The sequence below is a fragment of the Pelmatolapia mariae genome, linkage group LG6 (genome assembly GCF_036321145.2).
Source record: "Pelmatolapia mariae isolate MD_Pm_ZW linkage group LG6, Pm_UMD_F_2, whole genome shotgun sequence".
Lineage (NCBI taxonomy): Eukaryota > Metazoa > Chordata > Actinopteri > Cichliformes > Cichlidae > Pelmatolapia > Pelmatolapia mariae.
Window position 1 is genome coordinate 7,451,920 of NC_086232.1, and position 27,953 is coordinate 7,479,872.

The 27,953-nt window shown below is 40.0% G+C and overlaps 1 protein-coding gene across 2 annotated transcripts in view; it reads left to right on the forward strand.

Annotated features, from left to right (window-relative positions):
* Nucleotides 1-5,631: 5,631 nt before the first annotated feature.
* slit1b (slit homolog 1b (Drosophila)) overlaps nt 5,632-27,953 on the forward strand; it is a 77,223-nt gene continuing 54,901 nt past the window's right edge. For both annotated transcript variants that reach the window (XM_063475094.1, XM_063475096.1), the window contains exons 1-2: nt 5,632-6,106; nt 27,612-27,683. In XM_063475094.1, coding sequence (XP_063331164.1) covers nt 5,859-6,106; nt 27,612-27,683 — 320 coding nt within the window. In that variant the 5' untranslated portion in view covers nt 5,632-5,858. The remainder of the gene's footprint in view (nt 6,107-27,611; nt 27,684-27,953) is intronic.

Genomic DNA, 27,953 nt, shown 5'->3' on the forward strand with positions numbered 1-27,953 from the left:
TTTGGTTTTGCTGTTGGACCTGCTTGTGGCAGTCATCACTTAACCTTTTAGCTACTGTATCAAAATACATGACCACTAGATAACTGTGTTTACAGTCTGTTGTATAGAATATGTATACATGTTGTACAGTATGTTGTTGTTTTTATATGTTTTTAGATTTTGTTTTATAAACTTCATTAGCATGTTTGGTACGTTGTATTTTAACTCTTGGGTTACAGTAACTGGGTCATTGATTTTTTTTTTCTGTGCTGTGCTGCTGATCCAGAATCAGTGAGCAGGTCACCTTATTTTTCCCCCCCAATATATGGAACCAGTGACTGGGATGCTTCTCACTGGTCAAATATGAAATGCTGCATTCTCTGAATGCTTTATGGGAGCTAAAATATATATTTTTTATTCTTCATATATATTGTGGCAGGTTCTTTTTCTTAAAGGTGCTATACTAATTCTATTAACTTGAAAGTCCAGATGCTGCTTGCTTCATCTTGTGTTTTCCTACACTTGTCAGTGTGGTGGTCTCCTGCTGCAGACAGACTCCAAATCCACAGTTTGCAGGGAGGGAAACACGGGAACTGCTGAGCAGACACTAAACTTTCAAAATAAAATATTTGCATAGCGCCTTTTAATAAAGGTGGTCAAAGATTTGTTGGTTTAAGGAAAGTTGAAAGGATGGAGGTTTTGGCTTTGTTTGTTTGTTTGTTTGTTTTTATTATTTTTTAAGGTTATTCTGATTAAGATGAGTAGTAATCTTTTACAGTCAGGTTCTTATTGTAATGGGTTTAGTGTCTTAGTACTTTCCCAAGAGTGGGCCATACTCCACTATGACCCTTATTACAGTAAGAAAGCAGCAACAGTTAATTTCTTTACCATTTTAATATCACAAAATGCTAAAACATAAGACTGCTTGCAGTCATGTGCCAGCACATAAGTGTGATTTACAGATGATTTGTTTATTTTAGCACCAACGAGTCTGTAAACATGTTTGTCTTCAGAATATTTTTAAAAATCTGTTTGTGATGTCATAACACACATGACTTAATAAAACTATAACTCACACAAAAGTTAAAAGTAAAATTTAAGCAATCTATCTTCCTAGAAACTCTTTAAAAGGGTTGGTCAGTGTTCAAAGATCGGACATACACAGGCAATAAGTAATGTTATTTGCTTTGCCTTTTATTTGAGTGCATAAGTTGTTATGTTCCTTTTATTGTTTATTCTCTGATCTGTCGAGACAAATGGAGATCAGCTTAACTGCTCAGTTCATTGTATTGTGAGTACGAGCACACCAGTTCCAGATTTTCAGATTACATTACTAGATTTTTTAATTACAAGTGCTGGTTTGAAATTTAGAGAAATGTGCAGTTGAATTTCCTAACTGCACAATTCTCCAAAACCATGATTTCTTTAAAAAAAAAAAAAAGGTGTTGGAAAGCTGTTTCTGCTGTATCTTGTTTTGAAAGTACCGTGGATGTTGTTACAATGGGTTTGATGAAAGTGTATGAAGTGTTGAACATCACTGATGGACACTGAAACCTTGCCTTCTCTTTGCTTTATAGAATTAACATTAGTCTTTAGAGACTAAATTGGGATTTCCTTTTCACTTTTCTACAGTTTAAGGGGAGAACATTGAATTTTTTTAATTTTTGTTTGTTTGTTTTGAATTCAGATATGCCTCTCTGTGTTGGAAGACCGTCTTTATGATGTGAAACTGTTTTATATCTGAAACACAACACAATAGATGTTTTAAGTCTCAGTGTTGCGTGTCTGTTAGATAATACATGTGAAACATTTAGTTGACTGCTTGCTTGCGGTGCATGGTCACTGATGAGTTCTTTGTGTGCTGTGAGAAAGCTGGAACACTGATAATTCCAGGTTTTACTAAAGTGGGCGGAGCTTTAGTTTTTACTTCAGAAGTTCGTGTGCACCTTATTACTTTGTAATGGGGTGGGGGCAAACACACACACACGGTAACAGGATACCTTTTCCTACTGAATTCATTATTGGGTTAAGTTTTCTCAGTTGTCCAAGCGCTAACTAATCCATGACTATTGTTGTATCATGTGGTGTAAACTGTGGTAACCTGATTGTTTTTGTATTTTAGTGTAAAATAAGCTAAGTGTGTACAGTGGATTCCTTGGTGGATTATCCACTTTGTATTAAAACCTCTGTTTTCTACAGAAAACTTGTTTGAGTTAATGTTTCAATTAGTGTTTCAGTTTCAGGCTGGAATGAATTTGAAATTGAAGCCTTCGTTGCCCAGCAGCAAACACACAGTACCCTTAAATGCAGTGACAGTATTTGCCCACTGAAGGGTGCTGTTGAATAATGCAGATGTCTGTCTCCAATTGTGTTTTCAGATTAATGACATTATAATAGCTTCTTGTGTCTTGGAAGCACTCATGAGCCAGTTAAGGTTTTTTCTACATACAAATACACGTTAGCTTGTTACATATTGTTCACTGTTGCCATGAACAGAGTTTTTTCACGGCAGTATAACCTAGTATATTTCACTTCCCGCCCTCAACAACAACTGATCACTGAGTATGCTATCAATAAGTAAATGTAAGCCCATATTTCCCATGAAATTGCCCTTTAACATAAGATGAACTAAACAAAATTTTAGTATGGAAAACTAACCGAGCTTATCCCTGCAGTAATTATTCTATTAATTACACATACAGATTTGTGATTGAAGATTACGACAAATTGAAATACAAAATTCTCAGTGCCATTTTCAAAAGATATTGTTTTAATGCAGTTTTATAGTAGAAGGATTTCCTGTTTGCATATATTTCGTTAACTGCGCAGTGTGTTCCTTTAGTCCTGCACACAGATGAGTCAGAATATTACGACCGCCTGCCTATGTTGTTCATATCCCTGATGTGCAGTCCAAACAGTTTGGATATGGGACTGCTGGGGGTCCTGTCCTGTTTCCTGACACCAGGACCTTGGCAGTGTATCTTTTGGGTCAGTCGAACTAGATTCTGCTCATCTGGACGGTTTCAGTGGGAGAAACGTTTCGTCACTCATCCAGGTGACTTCTTCAGTCTCAGCTGACTGCAGGTTTCCCCAACCTTATAAACAGTACATTTGCAAAATGACTGAAGCTAGACCACTAAATGAACAATGAGCTGTGAGGTCAGTTCCTTGATCATTAACATGCAAATTGTCATGACCATTGATCAACAACCACTGATCAAAGACCATTGCTCCATGGCCATGAGTACCATTCACAGAGAGTTGGGGAATGACTGCAATCACATCATTGTAAGATGGCGAAAGATGCACCCTTAGGCCACTTCCTCGCTTCAGAGATGGTCTTTCCCTGAAGAAGTCACTTGGATGAGTGATGAAACGTTTCTCCCACTGAAAACGCTACGTCCAGATGAGCAGAATCAACCTTTGGGGATTTACTTAGCTGGATGACTGAGCGTGCATCAAGACATCGATTCGGGGAAATTTGCCTTTGTTGTCCTGTCATTTCTGAGCAGTTTTGTTGACCCACCTGAACATCACGTTGTAATGAAATAACTGATGTTGTTTCACCTGTGAGTTTTATGTGAATGTTTTGGGGACTGCACCGTTTATACCACCACATATTCATACATTGATTTAGAGTTCCAATTTTTGTGCAGTAACTAATTTATCAGATTTACCAAATTATTTAATGGCCAAACCAATTTCATCAACATTTAAGTCTTCCCTTGTTTTCAGGATTAAAACTTTTATTGACAAATTGCATTACATGTAAGGAAAACACTAGAGCTTTTGGGAATTGATGCCTTTGAGACAAAAGCATCTGCTCTTTACTTCCAGAAATCAATTCAGACGCTTCTGCAGTAAAAGCTCCCTCCCTGCCTCGACACCCACCCCTGCCTCAGACAGTTATTATGGCCCTAGAAATAAGGGGGACCACCCCCTGGAGATGTCAACATCTTGTCTCCCTCTCTTTGTTACCGAATATGGCCAAATGAGTCATTCAATTCAGTTGCACAAAGGAAGCAGCCGGGCTCTGCCTGTGGCCAATTTGTTTTCCATCACTTCTGAAGTGCGGCGGGTTAAATTAACCCGTCACTCTGAGTCTGCCGGGAGAAGACAAAGTGAGGCCATGAGCAATAATCACTCATGTATAGTGGTAAATAAAAAGCTGGGTAAACTGTGCCCTCCAGGTGTTAGCAGTCACACTGAAAAGTAATAACAAACCAGATCTATCTTTGAGAGAAGCTCTAGCTATACTCCACAAAACTGTTGTATAAAACAGTGTGAATCAGGAATACATTTAAGAAGTGACACAAGCCAAAGAACTGTTTTTTTTTGTTGACATTTTTCTTCTTATAATGCACCAATAATGCTGTGCCTGAAAACCATTTAAGACTAACTTATAATACAGCTGATTGGCAGAACATTACATTTAACAACAACTTCTTCTTCTCCTTTTTAACATTTTTTATTTATTTTTTGCTGTAGAAATTTGGGGTTTATTTTACTGTTAAACTGAAGACCTAAATAATTCATAAATTAGAAGAACAAATCAATAAATGAGCAAACACTGTTTCCTTGTGGATTTAACACCTTGTCACTGGTTGTACTGTAGATTTGCAGCTGTAAGTGGTTTTTCTTCACGGTATCCCTGATAGTTTTTTTCCCCGCTCCTTTTTTCCTTGGTAGTATGGTGATCACAAAAAGCTGAAGCCAGGGTTTCTGTGGAGACTGGGGAAAAAAACTCTGCCAGGCTCCATTTGAATTTCAAAGCCTTGCCAGTGAATTCATAATAGACTTCTGAGTAAGCTCTGGCAGCTTATGGCATTCCAGTTATGCCAGTCTCACCCCCCCACTTTCCCCAACCAACCCAAGTTCCTGCAGCTCAGTGTGCAGTCTTGGCACTGAGCCGTGGCCAAAATAAATAAAATAAAATATCCCAATTAATCTGCAGTACAACTTCCAACCTCTCCTTTTATGTCACATCTATTGTTCTTCCTCTCCATAAATAGTTTCTGCTTTTCGGTTATATTTTCTCGTGCTTCATGGTGATCACAATTTACTCTTCCCTCTCTTCCTCTCTCCTTTCTCATCATGTTCATGCAGCCTCGGGCTCTTTTTTTTCCCCAAGGGAGGAGACCGCATGTGGGCGAGCGAGATAGACAAAAAGAAGGAGAGGGCAAGAGAGAGAGAAAGGCTGCTGTCACCTTCAGTGATGGTGGCGGCTCCCGCTACTGCTGCCACTGAATAGATGTGAGTTCACTCTGGGTACTGGTGTGTGCGTATGCGTGTATGTGTGGAGTTTGGGGGGGGGCATAGGAGGAGTCTTGCTGCTGCTATTTGTAAAAGCTTTTGATGGATGATTACTCTGTGTGTGTGTGTGAGATAGAGGGAGTGAGGGAGTCCCCCCCTCCACACCCCCTTTCTTTTTCTTTTTTTTTCCTAGTGGCACACTGTTCAGTGCACAATGACTCAATGAAAAGTAGAGGGGAGAGGCAAGCACACTGTACAGCTGCATGAGAGAGAGAGAGAGAGAGAGAGAGAGAGAGAGAGAGAGAGAGAGAGAGCAGGAGAGTAGAAGAAGAGAAGCCAATTGGAGGGAGCTCTAAAGCTGGTGACAAGTAGAAGAAGAGGATATACTCGTATTTTTTCCCTCCTCCTTTATTTCCCTGAAAGGCCACTCCAGGATCAAGTGGCAGTCGTTCAGTTTGAGCTGAACTTCACTTGGCTATGCTGCTGTCTCAGCCCCTTTAAACACTCTCCTGCTGGTTCTCACTTCTGTAAAGAGGTAGCACTGGTCAGTCATCCCGGGTAGAAGGAAGAGGGTAGGATCTGTTGGCTGGTTTCTGCAGTGTTGGGGAGCTCCGCAGGAGAGCAGAATGCCTGCTGGAAAAAGAGGGGATGGAGCTGGGTCAGGAGGCTGCGGGATGATTGCAGTGGACACAGGCCGGGCTCCTCAATCTTGGATGCAGGTGGTGTTGGCGTGGAGTGTTACGGTGCTGTTGGCAGGTCACGGAGGTGCAGAGGCGTGCCCCACTCCCTGCAGCTGCCTGAGCAACACGGTGGACTGCCATGGCCTGGGGATCCACACTGTGCCCAAAAACATCCCCAGGGGCACTGAGAGGCTGTGAGTACATATGCATTTATATTCTACTGCACCTCCGAGGACCAAATGTGTATAGACATATAGTAGGATGAGGGGAATCCTTCAAAGTGACGGCATATAGCTGCTCTTCACTTAAAGAAACAAGGAGCTATTTAAATCTATGTTAATGATGAGTTTGGGGTAAAGGTTTGTTTTATAGGTCAATATATCAGTATCTGCAGGAATATAATCTCACGTGTATAATTGTTAAAGGGTAAAAATGAGAAAACAAGGATGGAGTTTCAGAGTGAACAGGGTCTACAGTGGGTGATTTAATTATCAGTATAGCCCACTCTTTTGAGGCATTTCGCAGTACGCGTTGCATATTATTTCTTGTTTGTGTCAGTGTATATTCTGTTGTGGTTGCTCTCTTCATCTGTTGCCTGTTTAACCTCAGAGAACATGCACACATGATTGATCCACTTGAGTTTCAGGATTCAGTTGCTGCTCAGCAGCAGCATTTCTCCACATCTCCTTTTTCCAGTTATATGTTTAACTTTTTTTTAAATCTACATCTTTTCAAAAAGGATGTATCGTAAAACTTCAAAAAACTTCTTCTCTTCCCCGGGACAGTCAGTGCACAAATGGTAGGCAGTGGTAATGATGTGCTGGCCCACATCACATTAAAATTTACAGATTTGCTCAATATCAAGGCACCTGAAAAATAAGCACAGGAAGAAATTTGATAAATTTGAAAATTTGTCCTATGTTCCTCGCTTGCAAGTCATAATCTGCTCTTACAGAGGCCTAAATCTATCGTTTAGGCCTCTGTAATTAAAAGTATGTATTTTTAGCTTTAATAGATGTCAGGGCTGACCTACTGATCTGATTTTGATGAAACCAAATTATAACGACCCTTACATACTTACATGCTGTACAAACCTTCCTCGAGTGATTGTGGTTTAGTTGGTGGTTTCTTAGGTTTATAAAAATGTCTAGAAGTGTCTGTTTTACAACAACCTGTGAAATACCATGGTAGGGTTTATCTTCTAATGCAGTAGATGATGACTGCTGGTAAAATCTTGCCGCATATCTTTGCTAATGCCGTCTTGTGCTCGGTGTCTCGGTGTGTGAATGCTACATGTTGGCGCAAATTATCACCTTTACCAATGAGCCCTCTGTTTTTGACTTTGATGGACTGCCTCTGCTATGACTCTATGGTACAGTCAAATATTAATTTCTGACATCAGGTTTGTGGTCTGCCTTTTTTGGCAATTATTCGTGCAAATAAGCACAATGCACCTCAACAGTGGGCCCATGGATGCAAAGCAATGCTCCAGTATCAGCTAACACAAACTCCGCCGCAGTGAGGACAAATGAATTAGGAGGTACTTAATCTGTTTCTCTCCGCCTCTGAAGGTATGAATTGACTGGTTGTCTCAGTGCCTGGTGAACATGTATGTGTTTGTATATGGTGAGTGTATGTGTTTATTTCAGGTTGTTGAGTGCCTGTGTATGAATAATTGATGACTTTCAGGGGTGCCAGCAGAGAGATACATTATCCTTGGTCCTCTCTGGTTTACTGTAGCATGGAGGATGTTTTCCCCTCTAAGGCTAATAGCTTTATGATCGGGAATGGGGGCTTGGGCTCTCGGTCAAAGAGAAATGGCCTGGAAAAAACTGTGAGCCTGTAGACACACTTGCCCATTTTTCTATTTATGTGAGATGGTCAGATATTAGATGGTGCTCTGCAGGGTGAGAGTAACTGACACAGTGGTGAAACTGAAAAATTTCACATAATTTTATTGCCATGAATGCTGGCACAGGTTAATTTAGATGAGCAGAAATGGGTAATAATATAAATTCTGCCTCCAGCTTGGTAATGTGGAAATGAATGCAGTAGGGTTTTTATCTTCAAATGTAAAGCATGTTGAGGCAACTGTTGTTGTGATATATATACTTATATACATAAACGTGTAAATGTATTTGGTGCTCTGGATAATATATGGAACACACTGTTTTTTACTTTCCATAGAGATTATGTGTTGGACAGAAACTCCGATAGATACTCATGGTGGGATCTATAACCAGAGTAAAACAAAGACACTTTGATGTTTAGTTTTTCAGTCTTTGACTCCCACACTCGACATTTTACATCTATTTTGTTTGGAAGGCATCCGATTGTTTTCTCTCCTACTGGAGGTGGGATAACCTGGACAGCTTCTGACTCAGCTTCACTAATGCAATCTGATCAATATGGATGTTGGTTTAACCTGTGCCGCTGTCTGAAATGGGTATCATGCTCTTATTTCAATCAATCAGGCTTTCTATACATAGCCAATGTGACCTTTTGACCCCTGAGTTTTTCTTTATTCCGCATTCTTCCCATCACGTGGTTATGTAGACTCAGGAAGACCCTGCCCTGCAGTGGAGAGGAACGACTCATTAGACAGCTATTTGTTAAAGGTCTTGTCGGCCAATTAGCATGTAAAGTGATCTGAGTGTGTGTATCAGCTGGACAGCTAGCCACTGGGGGAAAGAGAGTCGGTGTGATTGTGTGTGTGTGAGGGAGCAAAAGAGGGAGAGAGAGTGTATACAGTAATCCCTGGGCGACAGCCAGCAATAAGAGGGTCATTTATCAACGTGACTGCACCAGTCAAACTAAACACCCCTCCTCGCTGGGATTGTCATGGCAACACTGAAAAATGGATGCCCCTTTGGGCCTTGATGAGCATGGTTATTTGAGAAGAGGAAAGTGTGTGTGAAAGCGATAGAGAGGAAAATCTGTGAAGAAATGCCGATGAGTACAGGAACGTGTGCGCTGGTACTGGACAAAACACTGCACTTATGAGGTTTTTGTGAAGGACTTCACTGAACACTTACAGATTGTTTTTGGAGTTTTCTGGTGCTGATCCATTTAGTTTGTGTTTAATCCAGATTAAATTATCGTCATAAATCATAAAAAAACTTGTGTTTTTCCTGCTCTTACTTTCATAACCACGGCTTAGAGTGAAGTGGATCAACTGATAAGAAGGGCAGCATGATAAAAATTACTGTCTGACAAAAATAAATAAACAGTCAGTTAGGTACAGTTAGTCAGAGTGATTCCTGGCTCAAAACTGATCTCTGGGGGCTACATATAAGCACAATCGGTGCATGTACATTAAAGCCAATAAGCTACCACACGAGTTAAAACATATGTGTTTTCCTGTTTCTTCTGATATGAAAAAATGTCTGTTGTGCTTGAGTTCAACTCTAATTAACAAATCTCACTAAGAAGATAATTTATTTGTATTGCTGTTCATTTTTAAAGGTGTCTAAAATTCTTTCTTTACTAATTTCATTGTAAAAAGTGTCTCTGTGAAGTCTTTAAAAGAATTGTGTGTGTTTTTGTGGAGAACACAACTGTGAAGTAAAAACAGAAATTGAGAAACAGCATCGATTACTTATAAAGGTCAGGATTGTCCATTAAATACTTCATGGCACTGAAAAGTCAAAACTGTTGCTCCCTATTAGGAAATTAACTTAAATGTAGCAATTAATGCACTTAAAATGTCCCCTTATACCTTAATACATGATGCAATATTAAATAATGTGTCGATCAAATGATCAGTAAGCAAACACTAAATTTAAAGGACGGCTAACTTGTTTGACTGGACAGAATGTGGTGGGTTTAGGAAAATCAACCGTCCAGTAATCTAATAAGCTATACACCAGATACCTTGAGTATTTCTCGTTATGTTCCTTGTGGATATTTACAGTGTGGACATCACTCCACCTTTTAGCTGTTGGCGTGAAACTGATGTTCATGTGACTGAACTTACTATTTTCATGAGTCATGACAGAAAATGTATCATAATATTAAACACATTATATTCTTTGGTAACATCAAGGTGCGACCTCACTGAGTTTGTGTCTAGTTTGTCTGTAACACTGAAAAGCGTTTGTTCCAGGACTGGCATTTCTTAATTAGAGATAATGCACATTTCTGCTGTTTTAATCAGCCAAACAAAAATGGTCTACACTCTTTTAAGTGTCTCCTTGAGTCACTCCGAATGAATCCAAAACACAATTAGAAACATGAAATCTTAGAACAAACCTAAACTCAGTGTGCTTGTATGTGGGAGAGAGTGTGAGAAAGTGCAGGTCAAGGTCTGTGTCAGACTCTCAAGTTGATGGTCTTTGTGTCTAAAGGAGAGAGAAAAATAAATGTGCGTGCGTGTGTGTGTGCGCTCACAAGTCAAACGTAAACAACTGAACGAGCCAGTCTCCTGCCACGCACGGCAGCCAGTCATGCACTGCAAATTTAAAAAGAACACTCCTGGTCTGTTTATTTCTTTTCCTGGATGGCATCATTATATAAATTGGGCATAAATCACTGATGAAAATGTTAATCAGTGTTAGCGTGTACGAATGTCTGCTTTCATAAGTATGTGTGTGTCATTACGGGTAGCTGCCAGCAAGACTGCTAATTGAGTGTGCGCAGGATTACTGTTAGCGCCCGACGCAGTGAACAAAGAGCAGGAAACCGAGATGTTTCGTGCATGCGCACACACACACACACACACACACACACACACACACACACACACACACACACACACACACACACACACACACACACACACGTGTGGCAACTGGTTTTGCCACTAATGAGGGACTCTAACATTAATTCAATGGAGATTTACCTCTCACCATAAATACAGATAGAGATACAGATTTAGCTCGAATGACCCTAACCTAACCTGGATAGCTACTTACTTTAGTTACAAAGAAGTGAAGAGCTTAATTGTGACTCTAATAATAAAACTACTTACAGGTGGAATATTTTCCCCTTCAGTATTTGTTCTGTTTTACTGTCAATTTCATATTTTCCAGTCCTTTCTTTTTCATTTACACTGACTGCCACCTCAGCTTTTCCCACTACCCCTCTTTCTCTCTCGCCCTCTCTCTCTCCACATCTCTCATCTAACCATTCTTCCTGCAGCCCCTCAGTGGAAAAGGCGCCCCTAATGAAGTGCCATTAGACCTGTGCATGTATGCTTGACTCCTAATATTAGTCTCATTCACCTTGGTGTGACTGAGGAGAAAGAGAGTTAACAGGAGAAAGGAGCAAAAGAAGTGAGAAGGAAAGCAGGACGAGAAAGAAAGAGTTTTTTAAAGTTGACAGGAAAAGAAGAGAAAATGTGAAGGAGAAGAATTGGTGAGGATGGGAGATGATGAAAGGCATAAGAGTGGTAATAGAAGTGGGGAGGAGAGAAAACTGAAATTGCGTTTTACATCTGCAGTACAGTTTAGTGTTGACTCGGTAATCTTTCACAAAGTTGGTTTTAGGCAGATTGTAATTTATCAATAAAAGCTGCCTGGTTTTCTTTTCATGTCAGGAAATGACTTTGTTCTGAACAGCAGAATTTTTTGCTGCCACTCTTTATTTCATGTATCTGTGAGTCTCTGGGTGGAATATTGGTCATGGTCAGATCTTGGGCCAAATGAAGCACTTGAGGGCTGGCTGGAAACAACCCGTGAAACCTCCTGCTCCGTAGCATCTTGTACAGATTGTTCTGTTTTCATTTCACCAACAAAAGAAAGAGTCCACCCGGGGTTGCAGTGAGAAAGGCAGGAGGGGACATGCTTGGAGTTTTTCCTTTAAACTTCAATTGATTTTCTACTTCTACCTCAGTTTTTCTTCAGCTTCTCTTGATGACGGTTGAGCCAGTTTGATGTGTGTTTAGACTTATCAACATCAAGATCCTGACAATTCAAACTTAGTGTGATGGATCTCTCCATTTCTAATAGAACTGTGGTTTGTACATGGCCAGCTGAATATGATCCTGGTCTGTAACACACCATTGGCACCAGCCTAGTCTCACAACAAAACATGAAACAGTCATGAAAAAGCAATATGTTTTTCTGCATTCATGTACAGAGCAATCACATTTTATAGCCTAGTGTTCACAAATTTATAAGTAATTGTTTCAGTGAGCCCCGCTTGGCACCCCAGCCTGACCGACCCAGGCCTTAGAGCAGGGGTGGGGAACTCCAGGCCTCCAGGGCCGGTGTCCTGCAGGTTTTAGATGTGTCCTTGATCCAACACAGCTGATTTAAATGGCTAAATTACCTCCCCAACATGTTTTCAAGTTCTCCAGAGGCCTGGTAATGAACTAATCATTTGATTCAGATGTGTTGACCCAGGGTGAGATCTAAAACCTGCAGGACACCGGCTCTCGAGGCCTGAAGTTCCCTACCCCTGTCTTAGAGTCAATCCTTATCCCAAAGTTACGGATCTGTACTTCACGTCAGAAGCACACATTTTGTCCAGAGAAACCAGGTGGCCTTATCAGCAACCAAGAAATCAAAGCTTTAAAATACATAATAGCAGTTGTATTTTTACCCAAGTTTTTGCTTATGTCTATGTTTAATCCTAACCAAGCTATATACTACAAATGATGTGTGAGGTGTATGACTTGACCTTGGGTGTTTGATGTAAGTAGCGAAATGATTCGCCTGACCTCTGACTGATTGACCCCTGTAAACACTTTCCGACTGGGTTTATGAGTCCTTCATTCTTCTTTTTTGTAAATTCTGCTCATATGATGCTTTAAAAGGATCATCTGTGGTATGCTCATTGGTTAACGACTTGTGATTGATAAGTTATTTGCAAGCGCTTTCACGGTCAGCCCACTCCTCTTTATTGCATCCATTTATAAAAATGTGTTTTGGCATTAAGGAAAACAGTTATTTCAGAGTTTCAGAATGGGACTTCATACACCATGAAAACTACATTTATCTTTTATACTTTTTATGATTGAGATGACACAACATCCTTGGAAACGCACCTGGCTTAATTAGCTCCTTTAATGTGATGTTTATCTCTAATAAGGTCTGGAATTCAATCACAGCTAACCTAAAACAAAATCAACAGACGTGTTTAAACCAGGACCAAAATGTACAAGAGCAATAACTGAGGACAGCAAAGCAGCAGTATATTAATAAAAACCAAAAACAATAAAAAAACAACAACCCCAACTATAAATCTGCAGCCACAAGTCTTTTTGTGTCAGAGTGATATAAATGTCATAATCAGACACTGGACTTGAGGGTCTGTGCACATGTCAGTGCACCTCTTTTTTTTCTGACTCCATGGGCTTGTCCATGAAGATTTACATTACAGTCCACCATCCGCACATTGAAGGCGCCGGACTTCAAAGATAACAGGATTGGCCAGTGGGCTGAGGTGTCTCCAGTTGTCCATGTCTGTGTCGACAATTTTTATGATCAAGTCTGAAAGGGGGGTTACCTGGCAGTACACAGAAGCAACCCCATGTGTTGGGTTCTGAATTCCAACTCATAACAGCTGCACTGAAAAGATGAATTTAGTGGCCAAGCTTTCTTGGGTTCAAAGACAATAACAGTCTAACAGCATAATGTAAGGCCTGTACCACTGAAAATCCTCCAGTGGACCATTAGTTTCTGCTGGGTAAATTAAAACGGTGCCCCCTTAAATGCACTGCAAAGGCACAAATTCTAGTAAATTAGAGCTCACGTATTTTAAAAAATAAAATAAAAATGAAATTCAACTACTGAAAAATAAGAGAATACTTCTTGGATGGCCTCTTCAAAATTAAGCGTCATTGGCCCTAAATTTGCCTTTTCCACCAGTACCTACTCAGATCAGATCGGCTTGGCTCGACAGGCTTTTCTGTTGGGTGGCTAGGGTTCCAAGCAATCAGAAAATGTGATGTCAATAGACTAGATGCCACCGATTGGCTAGTAAGTGGAGTCACTCGATGAGTCACGAGAGCATCTCCTTCACGAAACCCGATATTTTTTAAACTCGACATCATTACAGGACTTTTGGCCGTGTTGCTATAATTGTAACGCAAAACGCTCGAAACCAATTAGAGCCGAGTCGCATCGAGCCAAGTAGGTACTAGTGGAAAAGGGCTATTAGCTATCATGCTCCATCCACCTGGAAACACAGTTTCTGTTAGTGGAATACAAAAATGGAGGCTTGCTAGTCCTGAGATTTTTATTTTACATTTAAAAAGACAAAGCAACAAAAACATATTTGACTTTTTAGCTAATATATGCCTGTAACCTAGTCAAGGTAGGCAAAACAATTCATAGCTGCATTTAAATAACTTAAGTGCATTTCTAGGTGCAGTAGTTATTTGGTTACAATGCTGGCTTTTGCATTGTTTTATTTCAGTGCTGTTTTTATGGTGTATCTGATATCCTGCTGTTAGTGTTGTTCCTGTGTCATTAAAATAATGTTAGAGGATCAACATTGCATCTGACCAATTATGTTGTGATGTCATAGCTTTGGAATTTGGAGGGGAGAAAAAGCCTTTGCCACACGACAACTCTCTTCTAGAACAAGAGATTTGGTTGGTTGGTATTCCTAATATTTTCTTTATTATTTTATATATAATATAATAAATATATTATCAGATTTCCTGTTAGCCAAATTCAGATTACTCACATTGGTTTGCTAGTGATAGTTTATAATACCATTTGCTGACTTTATTGGCTAATGCTAACTGAATACTCAGACATGACTAGTCAGTTGCAATATCTTGATGCATGCTCAGTCATCCAGGTAAGTAAATCCCAAAAGGCTGATTCAGTTCATCTGGACGTAGCATTTTCAGTGGGAGAAACATTTCATCGCTGATCCACATGACTTCTTCAGTCTCAGCTGACTGCAGGTTTCCCCAACCGCAGTCTATTTACACCTACAGGCCAGTGGACACTCTTTCAATGATGAGGATGTACACATCCTGGACAGGAAGGAACGCTGGTTTGAGCACGGAGCCAAGGAGGCCATATACGTGAAAAGGGAAAAACCATCTCTGAATTGAGGAGGGAGCCTAAGGGTACATCTGTCACCATCTTACAATGTTGTGATTGCAGTCATTCCCCAACTCTCTGTGAATGGTACTCATTGCCATTGACCAATGGTCTTTGATCAGTGGTTGTTGATCAGTGGTTATGATAATTTGCATATTAATGATCAAGGAACTGAGCTCCCAGCCCAGTGGTGCTGGTTTCCGTCATTGTGCAAATGTACTGCTTATAAGATTGGGGAAACCTGCAGTCAGCTGAGACTGAAGAAGTCACTTGGAATAGTGACGAAACGTTTCTCCCACTGAAAATGCTACATCCAGATGAAGAGAGTTAACCTTTTAGGAGTCACTTGCAATTGTGAACCTGTACCAACACTTTTATGATGATGCAGAAATAACAAAAACACAGAAAACATGAGAATATTAGATTGTTTCTGTTTACATACTGGTTTGCAACTTTTCTTTCTTTCTTTCTTTCTTTCTTTTAAACACAGTTTCATAAATTTTAGGTTTTCAGGATTATTCAAACTAAAATGATACCCCCACCCTCTCGACGCCCCCCATCAATCATTCGTTAAAATACATACAACATTTAGGAGCTGTTAACTTGCTTTTGCTGTGTGTCATGGTAAACGGAGATTGATGCTGACACTTTGTAGACAGTGGTTTTAAACTTACCAGAAATAACAAAACAAACTTAATGTAAACTGCAGTCTTTAGAGATTTAGACAAATCCATTATTTGGGGTGAAACTTGACTTGAGATTGATTTGTTTTCCGTTTCTGGACTCCGTCCACTAAACAAGTCGGTCCTTGGTTGAGACGTGGCTAGGTGGATGTCAACAAAACAAATGCAGTTTCAGTTAAATGCAGTTTTGCACCACAGTTCCAAACAAAGAAACCCGATGAGATGGAGGTTTAGGATGGGACTGCATTGCAGTGTTGTTTAGTAAACAGGTGATGGAGCAGAAAAAGTCTTAGGTTTCCTTGTTGTTTATTCCAGTCTGTTTAGACTGTATGCTGTTACTCTGTCTCTCTCTCTCTCTAATGACTGTGTGTGATTTTGTGAGGAGGAAGATTGTGTTTGTGCTCGGTGTGTGTAGCTTGATACTTCACTGGCCCTTCCGTCTTGTACGGATGCTCAGTTGATTAGCAGATTAAAATGACCCATTTGCATCGACTGGCCGAGTGCCTGCTCAGATGTATCTAACGGTCCTATGCTTGGGTGCACGTGTAAGTGTGTGTGTTTTATTTCTTTAATTGTATTCTGCTTTATACCAAAGCTTACTGGTATATATTGCCATTCTTCTTATTTACTTATTTGTCTTATTTTTTTCTCTTTAAATTAATTTTTAGTTTTTAGCCACTTTTTAGTAGTTGGAGACGTTACTTTTTTAAAGCAGGAAATCTCTGTGTAAAAACTCAAGTAGAGTGCCAGAAAGAGGAGAATGTGAAGAGTATTATAGTAGCTGATGTGTGCTCAAATGAATCTTAAGTTGTTTCTTTTTGGCTCCTGGCATCCTCACAGTTTGCCAGTCTTTCTATTCAACGACATAAAGTGAACTCTACTATATCTTATATATTTACATTGTTCCCGCCATCCACCAAACATACCCCATCTCATTGTCTTATTAAGTCGCCCCAATTACTGCTCTCCTACCATGTCAGATGTAACAGTGGAAAGCAGAGCTGAGCAGATCAACTGCCTCATTGCCCACTAGGGCGGTGATGGTGTGTGTGTGTGTGTGAGAGACGCGTTCTGCTTTAATGAGATATTGTTTGGCAGAGTCGCCACTCGAGGGGAGTCTGTCGCTTAACTGACCCCTGACCCCGACATGCTGCACAAAACTCAATTAACCACGCATCATTGAGGCTGTATTTGTGCTCGTCTCTCCCCTCGTGTCCCTTTCCTTCTTCTTATACAAAAAGACAAAAACAAATTATGAGCATTTTCACATTTAGCATGTTATCATTTGTACCTTGGTGTTTTTCTGAGCATCCATACATGTGAAAATGGTATCATCGTCATCATTGTACTGTATATGCCACTCTGCTTCCTGATGCTTGGTTCGTCTGTGCCGTTTACATCCAGGGAATTATTCTGGACCCCCTGCCTCGACCTGTTGCCATCCACCCCTCCCTCCCTCTCTTATACCAATCCCCTGCTTTTGCTTCCCTCTCTTTCTCTTCAAATGACCTCCTTCATCCACAAAAATTATATCTTCGAGGAGGCTATGCTCCTCATCTATCTATCGATTATACATATATATATATATATATATATATATATATATATATATATATATATATATATATATATATACACATACACATACACATACACACACAACAACACCCATCTCGCCCCTGCGGGCGGTTTATCCTTCAAGCTCGGGTCCTCTACCAGAGGCCTGGGAGCTTGAGGGTCCTGTGCAGTATCTTAGCTGTTCCCAGGACTGTGCTCTTCTGGACAGAGATCTCCGATGTTGTTCCCAGGATCTGCTGGAGCCACTCGCCTAGCTTGGGAGTCACCGCACCTAGTGCTCCGATTACCACGGGGACCACCGTTACCTTCACCCTCCACATCCTCTCGAGCTCTTCTCTGAGCCCTTGGTATTTCTTGAGCTTCTCGTGTTCCTTCTTTCTGATGTTGCTGTCATTCGGGACCGCTACATCAATCACTACGGCTGTCTTCTTCTGTTTGTCTACCACCTCTATGTCCGGTTGGTTAGCCACCACCATTTTGTCCGTCTGTATCTGGAAGTCCCACAGGATCTTAGCTCTGTCATTCTCCACCACCCTTGGGGGCATCTCCCATTTTGACCTCGGAACTTACAGGCCATACTCGGCACAGATATTTCTGTATACTATGCCGGCCACTTGGTTATGGCGCTCCATGTATGCCTTGCCTGCTAGCATCTTGCACCCTGCTGTTATGTGCTGGATTGTCTCAGGGGCATCTTTACACAGCCTGCACCTGGGGTCTTGCCTGGTGTGATAGACCCCAGCCTCTATGGATCTTGTGCTCAGTGCTTGTTCTTGTGCTGCCATGATTAGTGCCTCTGTGCTGTCTTTCAGTCCAGCTTTGTCCAGCCACTGGTAGGATTTCTGGATATCAACCACCTCCTCTATCTGCCGGTGGTACATACCGTGCAGGGCCCTGTCCTTCCATGATGGTTCCTCGCCTTCCTCCTCTTTCTTGGGTTTCTGCTGTCTGAGGTATTCACTGAGCACGCTGTCAGTTGGGGCCATCTTCGTGATGTATTCGTGGATGTTTCTTGTCTCATCCTGGACTGTGGTGCTGACACTCACCAGTCCCCGGCCCCCTTCCTTCCGCTTAGCGTACAGCCTCAGGGTGCTGGACTTGGGGTGAAACCCTCCATGCATGGTCAGGAGCTTTCTTGTCTTTATGTCAGTGGCTTCTATCTCCTCCTTTGGCCAGCCTATTACCCCAGCAGGGTACCTGATCACGGGCAGGGCGTAGGTGTTGATGGCCCGGATCTTGTTCTTACCGTTCAGCTGACTCCTCAGGACTTGCCTGACCCTCTGCAGGTACTTGGTGGTTGCAGCTTTTCTAGCGGCCTCTTCATGGTTCCCATTTGCCTGCGGGATCCCCAGGTACTTGTAACTGTCCTCTAGTTAGTTGGATGGGACCGGTCCCTTCTTGGGGTCCTTGGGGATCAGGACCGTCCGACCTTGGGTTAGCCATTCCGGGTGTCTCTCGTTAACTAGCAGCTGGTTTATTTGTGCTGCCAGACGCTCGTGGAGTGCAGTCAGCTTCTTCAGCCAGTAGGTGTGAACCATGTTGGGCCCTGGTGCTGTCCAACTCTTCATACTGGAGACCCTTTCTTGGATGTCTGCCACTGTGATGGTTACTGGACCCTGTTCAGGGAGGTCGCTATGGTCTGCCCTCAGATCCACTAGCCACTGAGCATTGCCGTTATGGGTTGCATCCTTCTCCCATATGCTCTTCCAGTATTGCTCCGTCTCTGTTCTCTTATTGTTCCCTTGCCACTGAGAGTACACCTTTGCTGGTTCTGTAGAGAACAGCTGGTTTATTCTCCTGCCTTCTATCTCTCTGGTGTAGAAGGCTGGCCAAGGCTGTGAGTCTTTGCTTGGCAGTTTCCAAGGCCTCAGCTTGCTGTATTTCTTATGCACCTTCTTTGTCGCGCCTTTCTGCAACTCCGTTAGTTGGCTAACCTCCCTTCGTGCTACTTTGATCTTGCCCTCTAGCCTCCTTCTCCATGGAGGGTACTGCCCCTTGTGGCTGTTCAACTTGTAGCCAAGCATCTCACTGATCACTGCTGCCGTATTGTAGATCAGCTTGTTAGTGTCGGTGTCGGTGGTTGTAGGTATCATCCGTAGTGCTGCATTAACATCATCTAGCAGACCTTCTGAAGGTACTTCACGTAATCTTGGTAACCGGCTACGGGGGATCCAGGTTTCAAGCTTGGCCATAATCCTATCTTTCAGGTCAGTTCCTCTCGCACTCAACGATCCTTTTCCTATCGCACTTGGGTGGGCCCTATGGAATGATGTTTGTTTGTGCTTAAGGATGCGCTGTTACCATAGACGGTGTGTTGCTTGGTTTAAACAATGTTCAAGTGGACCAGTCTTTGAAAACATTTGCTTACATCAGTGAAGCATTACACTGAAGGTTACAATAAAGTGTGTGAATATTTAAAGGGGAATTATTCCAAATTTGTTTATTTATTGACAAACTAATTAGTTAAGTATGAAATTATTTAGAAAACGACTATTAATTAAAAATATCATACATGCGGCTCTACCACAGTTTAATTCTAACAGAGAGACCCTTCAGTAAGGTGTACTTTAAAAACAACATGAATGGCCTTCTGGGTTTTCTGTGTCATGAAAGTGGCTCTCTTTTTACTCGGCTAAATTCATGGTAATTTATGATAAACACATAACTCAAGAGTAGATTATGTTCAACATTTCATTTTAAAAATGAAGTTTCTTTAGAAAAAGAAACATTTAAATATTTGGGAATAAATAGAACCCGCACAATGATGGAGTTGCGGATTCATAATTTTGGCACGTTGTTAGAACAAACATCACAAGATTTTAAAAAATGGGCAACACTTCCAATCTCATTAGCAGGCAGAATAAATATAGTTAAAATGGCAGTCTTACCAAAATTTCTCTATGTTTTCCAAATGATTCCTGTTTTCATAATCAAATCAATTTTCAAAGATTTAGACAGATTAATAGCAACATTTATTTGGAAAAATTCAAATCCCAGAATGGAAAAAACATATTTGGAAGTATCAAAAGAGGATGGTGGGCTAGGGTTGCCAAATTTTATCTTTTACTACTGGGCGGCTAATATCACCAAATTATTGCACTGGAAATATGTTTATGAGAATAGCGAAGGTGAGGCTTGGGTAAAAATCAAACTGATGTCTAATCCACTTCCCCTCCTAACCTCATCCCTAGCTCTAAATCAAAAACAGAAAATAACAAATCCAGTTGTAAGAACATCTATTAGAATATGGCTTCAATTCAGAAGGCACTTCTGTTTGCAACAGGTTAGTAATTTTTTCCCTGTTGCTTTTAACCCTTTTTTTTTTTTGCCATCCATTTCAGATAAAGCATTCCAAATTTGGCATAATAATGGTTTGAAGTTTTTTTTACAATTTATTTTCAGGAGAAGCTTTTAACGCCTTTGACGCTTTGATGAGAGATTACAATATACCAACCTCACATATGTTTAGATATCTGCAAATGCGAAGTTTTGCAAAACCATTATTTCCTTCATTCCCCTACCTACCTCCTAAAAATCAAGTGGATAATATTTTGGAAATAGATCCTTTTGGCAAAAGGCGAATCTCCGTCATATACAAACTGATACAGAGCTTAAGGCCTTTTACTTGGGAAAAAATAATTGGGAAAAATACATTGGGGTGGATTTATCTGCTGATGAGTGGAGATCTTGCTTGAATCGTATACATACCTCCTCCCTTTGCATTCGCCATAGTTTAATTCAGTTTAACATTCTTCATCGTCTTCATTATACAAGAGAGAGGCTTTCAAAATTTTTCCCAGAAGCTGATCCTGCCTGTCCCAGGTGTGGACATAATCTAGCAAATGAGGGTCACATGATGTGGTCTTGTCCTAACCTGGACAATTACTGGGGAAAATTCAGTGCTTGATTTCCACATTGGCATTTTTGGAGTTATGCCGCCTCAATACAAAATTAGTAAATCTCAGGAAAATGCCATAGCATTTGCTAAATTGCTTGCCTGTAGACTCATTCTGTTCCACTGGAAGTCTGATAAGGCTCCTTCATATATACAATGGTTAAAGGAGGTGCTTTTCTTTTTACCACTGGAAAAACTTAGATATAGAGTTCTCTCATCACAACAAAAATTCTCTGCAACTTGGAACCCATTTATTGACTATATAAAAACGTATTTTCCAGATGTGTGACGTACATTTTTTGTTTGTTTTGTTTTGTTTCTCTTTATATGAGCCTTGGGTGGGGAGGGAGGGGGGGTTTCTTTTTTTTTTCTTTTTTTAACTTTGTGCTTTATTTTTTATGTATAATCGCAACGTTTTCATTTTGTATTGTGACCATGATTTGTGTAAAGCGATTAAATTTAAAAAGTCAAAAAAACCAAAAAAACAACAACAAAAAACAAAAAAACAAAATGGCCGGAAGTGGCACATTTTTAAAGATTCTTCTTCTTCTTTTATTTACAGCATGTTTTAAGCACACCATCTCTACTGGGTGAATACTTTTTATATGTGCACTAAATGAAGCAAAGTTACAGAAGTGCAAACTGTACATAAATGTTTCGATATTGATTCTAAGCTGCTGCTAGGCCTCTTTTGTACACCATGACATATTTGCACACATACTTGTCCTTTTATATGTATTTATGTTTATACCTATATGCCTATATTTATCTATTTATGAGGGGCCGTACAAGCCAAAATTCATTCTTTCACTCTCACACACATACATTCTTCTTTCACATACATACTTTCACTCTCACATAGTTTTATTTTAATTTTTATATTTAGATATTTTTATTCTCATGTTTACACATATTTAACACACACATTGCAACATTGTGCTCTCTTATACATGTATTTTATTGCACATATTTACAAATTTTCACTCTAACATACATGCATTTTCATTTATACATTCCTACATTTTGCTCTCATTTACATGCATTCAATATGCATTTAATCTCACAAATAATATATGTATGTAAGAAGAGAATGCATACATGTGTTGTTTAGCGCAACATCCGCTGGTTTCCTGTTTCTGGCGCAAAGTGGGCGATAAACAAACAAGAGAGACGATCAGCTGATCATTGATCGGTTTCATGATTGAAGTAGCAACAGGAGAGGGAGGGAGAGAGAATGAGGGGAGAAGAGGCAGCTGTGCAACGTAAAGACAGAATAACTCCAGCTTTGTCTTTTTTTCATTCTAGCTGAATTACGGGACTAATCGCGTTCCTTTTCCTCTCAATACGGATGTATTGTAATTGGTCCAGCCCAGAGTTGATCATGACCAATTGGCTAATCCACCACCTTTCGTTGTTTATACAAAAACTGAGCGAGAGGGGCTGCTATTGTGTGTGTGTATGGATAATAGCAAACACTGAAATACATTTTTTGCACGCAGCAATGAATTTTGTTCACTTAAACTCAGCTTTTCTTCGCTCAAAATAAAATTCTCCTCAAAATGCAACACTCGCACCTGCAAACTTTTTTTTTTACGTGCGCTCAATTTTTTACGTGCGCTCAGAATAGTGGCACAAAAATAACGCCATAAAAGACTGCCCCACTCCAGTCGAACTCCGTGTAGCTACTTGGCTCGTTGAAGCTACCCGGGTGTTAGCTGGTCTAAAAAGTTCCCTCATCTCTGTGGGTAACACTGGGTGCAGTTGAGCCCGTCCCATCTCGATCAAGTGACGAGGACAACGATGTGACCGTTTCAGGAGATGATAAAATATTTCTTAACACCCCGATAGCTTGCTTTTTTTTTTTTTTTTTTTTTTTAAACCTGTCCCGTTTGGTTCTTTTGCCATCAGAATTATTGTCTAAAGGCGAAGAAAGATGCCCAACGGATTTACTTTACCAAATGGACCATCCCAGCCTTGCCGTAATGGTCCATTTGATTTACCTTTTATTGTTTATTTTATTTTATTTATTTTTTTTACTTGCTAGATACGGGACAGGGGAAAAGAAAAGGGAGAAAGAAAGAGGGGGGAAAAAACAAACAAAAAAAAAAACAGCGGAGAACAGGGACGGGGATAAAGGGCAAAAAACAAAAACCAACAAAATAAGCAGACAAAAAATACATATATCGATCACCTGGATCACCTGTTGAGAAAGAAAAAAGAAAACAAGCAGAAGAAAACGAGAGTAATAGAATAAACAACATCACAATGATATATGGGAATATAACACTACATACTTAATATTAAACATTATTGTGCAGCACGTAAGATCGACGAGGACAACGATGTGACCGTTTCAGGAGATGATAAAATATTTCTTAACACCCCGATAGCTTGCTGAAGAACTCGAGTTTCTTCTCCCCCTTCCATGCTGTCAGACACTTGAAAGTGACCCGCGCGTGCTTCTCAGCCAATCACAGCGGTACAGACACCCAGCCTTCCGTTTCCATTAAACTCCTTCCGTTTCCACTATACTCTTTCATTCACATACATTATTCTCTTGCATACATATATTTTCTTCAGACATGCATGCATTCTCTTCTTACATACATATATTATTTGTGAGATTAAATGCATATTGAATGCATGTAAATGAGAGCAAAATGTAGGAATGTATAAATGAAAATGCATGTATGTTAGAGTGAAAATTTGTAAATATGTACATTAAAATACATGTATAAGAGAGCACAATATTGCAATGTGTGTGTTAAATATGTGTAAACATGAGAATAAAAATATCTAAATATAAAAATTAAAATAAAACTATGTGAGAGTGAAAGTATATGTGTGTGAAAGAAGAATATGTGTGTGAGAGTGAAAGAATGAATTTTGGCTTGTACGGCCCCTCATATCCATTTATCTTTATATTTATCTATCATAACTATGCTTCTACACTCACTTTATATGAGTGCTTGTTGTTTGTTGTATATCTGCTGCTATGACAACTCAATTTCCCTCTGGGACTAATAAAGTTTCTCTGATATTGATTCTGATTTTACACTGTCAGAATTTTAGCTGCTAGCGCACAGAGCGCACACCAAGAATACCAATCAGTTAAATCCATTAAAAAAAACAACAACAATTTCTTAGGCTACGACACAGGAACTGCGAATGTTTAAATTAATCCACGTTAAAGTTTCACAGCTTTAACGTGGAGTCGCCATGTTTGAAATAAACATCATCGCAGAGGGCTCACTCAGCGTTACAATAATTGGCTTGAATTAAAATATTTATTTTGCTATTCTGTGCACTAAATCCATTTTACTATTAAAGTTTTACATTCTTTACAGAGTTTTATCACCATGTTATAATCACCATCTGATAATGTCTCTGAAATAGGTGACACTAATAATGACCAGTAACAAGTGGAACACATCTTTTTATGCAACAGCCTGAAGCACAAAGCTTGGCTCAACAAAGAAACATGATAACTACCTTCGTGATACCCACTAACTCAGACTGTGGGTTTGTCAAGCCAGCTAACTTAAAGAAAGCCTGGCTGTGCTGAACTTCCTTCAGAGTACACTGATCAGATTTAAATATATTACAGGTGTCAACAAAATGTCCCAAAATGTCTTTGAAGAAAAAATATTTTTAAACTTACAAAACATCAATTAGTACTTCACTACTGCTGTATGAAAAAACAATATAGGTGATTTTTCTGATTTAGACCGCTACAGCATGCTGCTACATGTTTTCAACTGTTTGGGTGCCGAAAGAAGACTGCAGATTTATGTGTAAACACATCACAGATCCTTTCATAGTCATTAAGGACACAAGAAATTATGATAGTAAGCAAACTTTGAGTATTTTTTCAGTATAGATTTGCATTAATGTGAACCTTCAACTAAAAAAATGCACTGTGAGGATCAAAAAACAACTATTTAAAGCTCAGTCTGAGACCAACATCGGTTGACTAATGGACATTTGGGCAGTTTTGTCCTTGCTACTCCATCAGGTCTTTTTGTTAAAGTTCTGTGAGTGGCCTGTAGCTCCAGTTCACACACCCAAACCACAGCATCCACTGTCTCTCGGTTTTTCTTTCTCTTTTATAAGGCACAGGACAAGGTCAGGCTCTGCTCCACCCATTACAGTAGCACAGGAACATGACACTCTACACGCACGCACACACATACACAGGTACACACACACAGCTCATTTTACTTGTCCTTTCACAAAGCCTCGTGGGAAGAGTGACATCATCCCTTTCTTTCTTCACAGCTGTCAATCAAAGTAGATAATGAGGTCACAGGGTTAAACCCCTCCCATTTAAGAGAGCCTCTACAAGTGTGTTGAAACGAGTGCCTGAAATGAGTTCAGTATCAGGTAACACAGCAGCGACAGTTCATACCTAAACCACCTTGGGTGACTTGGAACAGATGCAACAGTAGAGCGAAGCAGCTCAAGGCTATGCTCGTGTGAGCTGAGGACTCGCTTGTCAAACAGTAGCTGTTGCATTTGAACAAATATCTGGAAGAAAGTAATTTTCTTCCAAGGGACAACCTTTTACAATTTAATAAAAGGTTGTCCTCAAAGTGAACTCCCAGTGAGGAGACTTTGTTGACATGTTGAATGAAAATAACTTCAAAGAGCAGCAACAAAGTGCTGCACAGTATTAGGATATTAATAGAGTGAATAAAAAAGATCTCGTTTTTTGGACTTGGACAAGAGCCACACTTGTTAAAAATAACAGTCATAGTATATGGACAGGAAACAAGTTCCATCTGAATTTTGTAAGACTGAGTTGGCCAAAATAATCACCAACCGAGAGAACAAAAAAAGGCTGAAAAGTCTCGATATCTTATAGTAAAGTTGAATTTAATTACTGCCTGGTTGCCTGTCGGATCCAACTGTTAAGCGGCTCAAACACAATATAGAACTATAGCATCACTATTAGGGCTGTGCGATATGACCAAAATCTCATATCCCGATATAAGACATCTATCGTCCGATAACGATATAAATCACAAAAATTTAACATTTTCTGTAAATTCTGTGAATCTCGGGCAGCTCAACTTGCGTGAAGTTTTTCCAGCTGGGCGTCGTGTACCTGGAGCCAAGTGTTTTAACCGATGCATGAAACGATACATCTTTAGACATAAGTTGTAACGGCTGCCGTTTTCTTTGTGAGTATTTATTACACGGCGTGCTGCGGGGAAAAGTCTGTTCTAACATCTGAGTCTAAGGTTTATTTTTTAGCACCTGACGGCTCTTTTTTGCTTCTCATCCGTAAATACTCTGCATACTCTTTCACGTGATTCAGTTTATTTTGAAAAGTCTCAACAGGATCTTGAGCTTTATTGTGAAAGGGTTATGTGGAAAATAAACAAGCGGACACGCGATGGTTTTACCGTCGTTGTTGCTAAGGACAGCGCATAAAAACAGGCGCTTGTCCGTCTGTAGTGTGCTTATATTAAATATAAGAGAAAGAGAGAACTTTAAGAAATTAATATAGCCACTACAGTGACCATCAAAACGATGAAAAAATATTGCCGTAAACAGTTTATTTTGCGACACCACGAAACAAACGATAGCGTAAAAAACACGATAGATGTTTTTATATCGTCATCCGATATATATCGTTATATTGAACAGCCCTAATCACTATTTATATTCTAATCAAAGTCAGTACATGTGTGAACATTTATCTAGTACAAACTAATAGTTATGACAGCTGAACAGCCAAATCCTACACATAGTCAGCAGGTGTAAAGTTCTTTGTAATGTAGATAACACAGCTTGTAACGCTCAGTGCAGTGGCATATAAACTTCATAACAAGCAGGCGAGACACAGTGAAAGATTCTGATTTAGTTATTTATTTATTTATTTGTTTGTTTATTTATCTTTGTTATCTACAACCTCCACTGGACTGAACTTAGTAATAGTTTCTATAATATTTAAATTCTATATAATAGTTTCTTGTCATTTGTCATGAATAGAACTGAGTAGATGTGTGTGAAAGGCTTCTTGGAAAGACTGAAAGCCTGGGTGTAAAAATGCGTACAGCACAGAACTGTTGTGTTTAACAGATTTGATAGTTGTGTGACTAATTTGTGCCTTCCTGGAATAGGCACTTTGTCACACAGAAGAAGTTTTTTTAAGAACATAACTGGACCTTAGCCCGTCTCTAGTTCCTGCCTCTGTGTGTGAGTCTGCATACTTCAGCCAGGGGAACAAATTCAAATTCCTTCAAACCAGCTTGTTTACATATTTTACTCAAAATGTCAAGACAATGTCCTTTTCAGTTTCATACGTATTTGTGATGACTGGAACCGAAGCCTCCAGCCCCCTGTGGCCCTGTGAATTGGCTAAACAGAAGAAAATGGATTGTTGCACGCATCGATCTTCCAAACAAAATAATTAGTTTGTTAATGAAATTGATAAGTTACACACTGTTCCTAAGATGTTCTTTGATGTTTTTAAAGGTTTGACTTCTTTATGTCAGCAGTTCCTTTATGTGCTGTTTTCTCTTTTGTTTTCCAGAGACCTGAATGGAAACAACCTGACAGTCATCACCAAGACAGACTTCTCGGGTCTCAAACACCTCCGAGTCCTGTGAGTTATATCTGCCTTTACTCTTATAGATATATTTTATGGGTTACAATTAAAGCACTCATCCCATCCAGAGTGGCTTTCACACCATTTCCTTCTCTACTTTCATTGCCTTCAGGCTCATTGTTGACAGGGCAACAGCTTGTATTTATTACGAGATTCTTTTCCACATTTCTGTCCTTGTTTGAGGTCTGATAGGAATGTGGGAAGCATAGCTGTGGTGCCACGTAAAGCTGACACAAGGTGCTTGTCTGGTGTCAGTTTTACTACAAG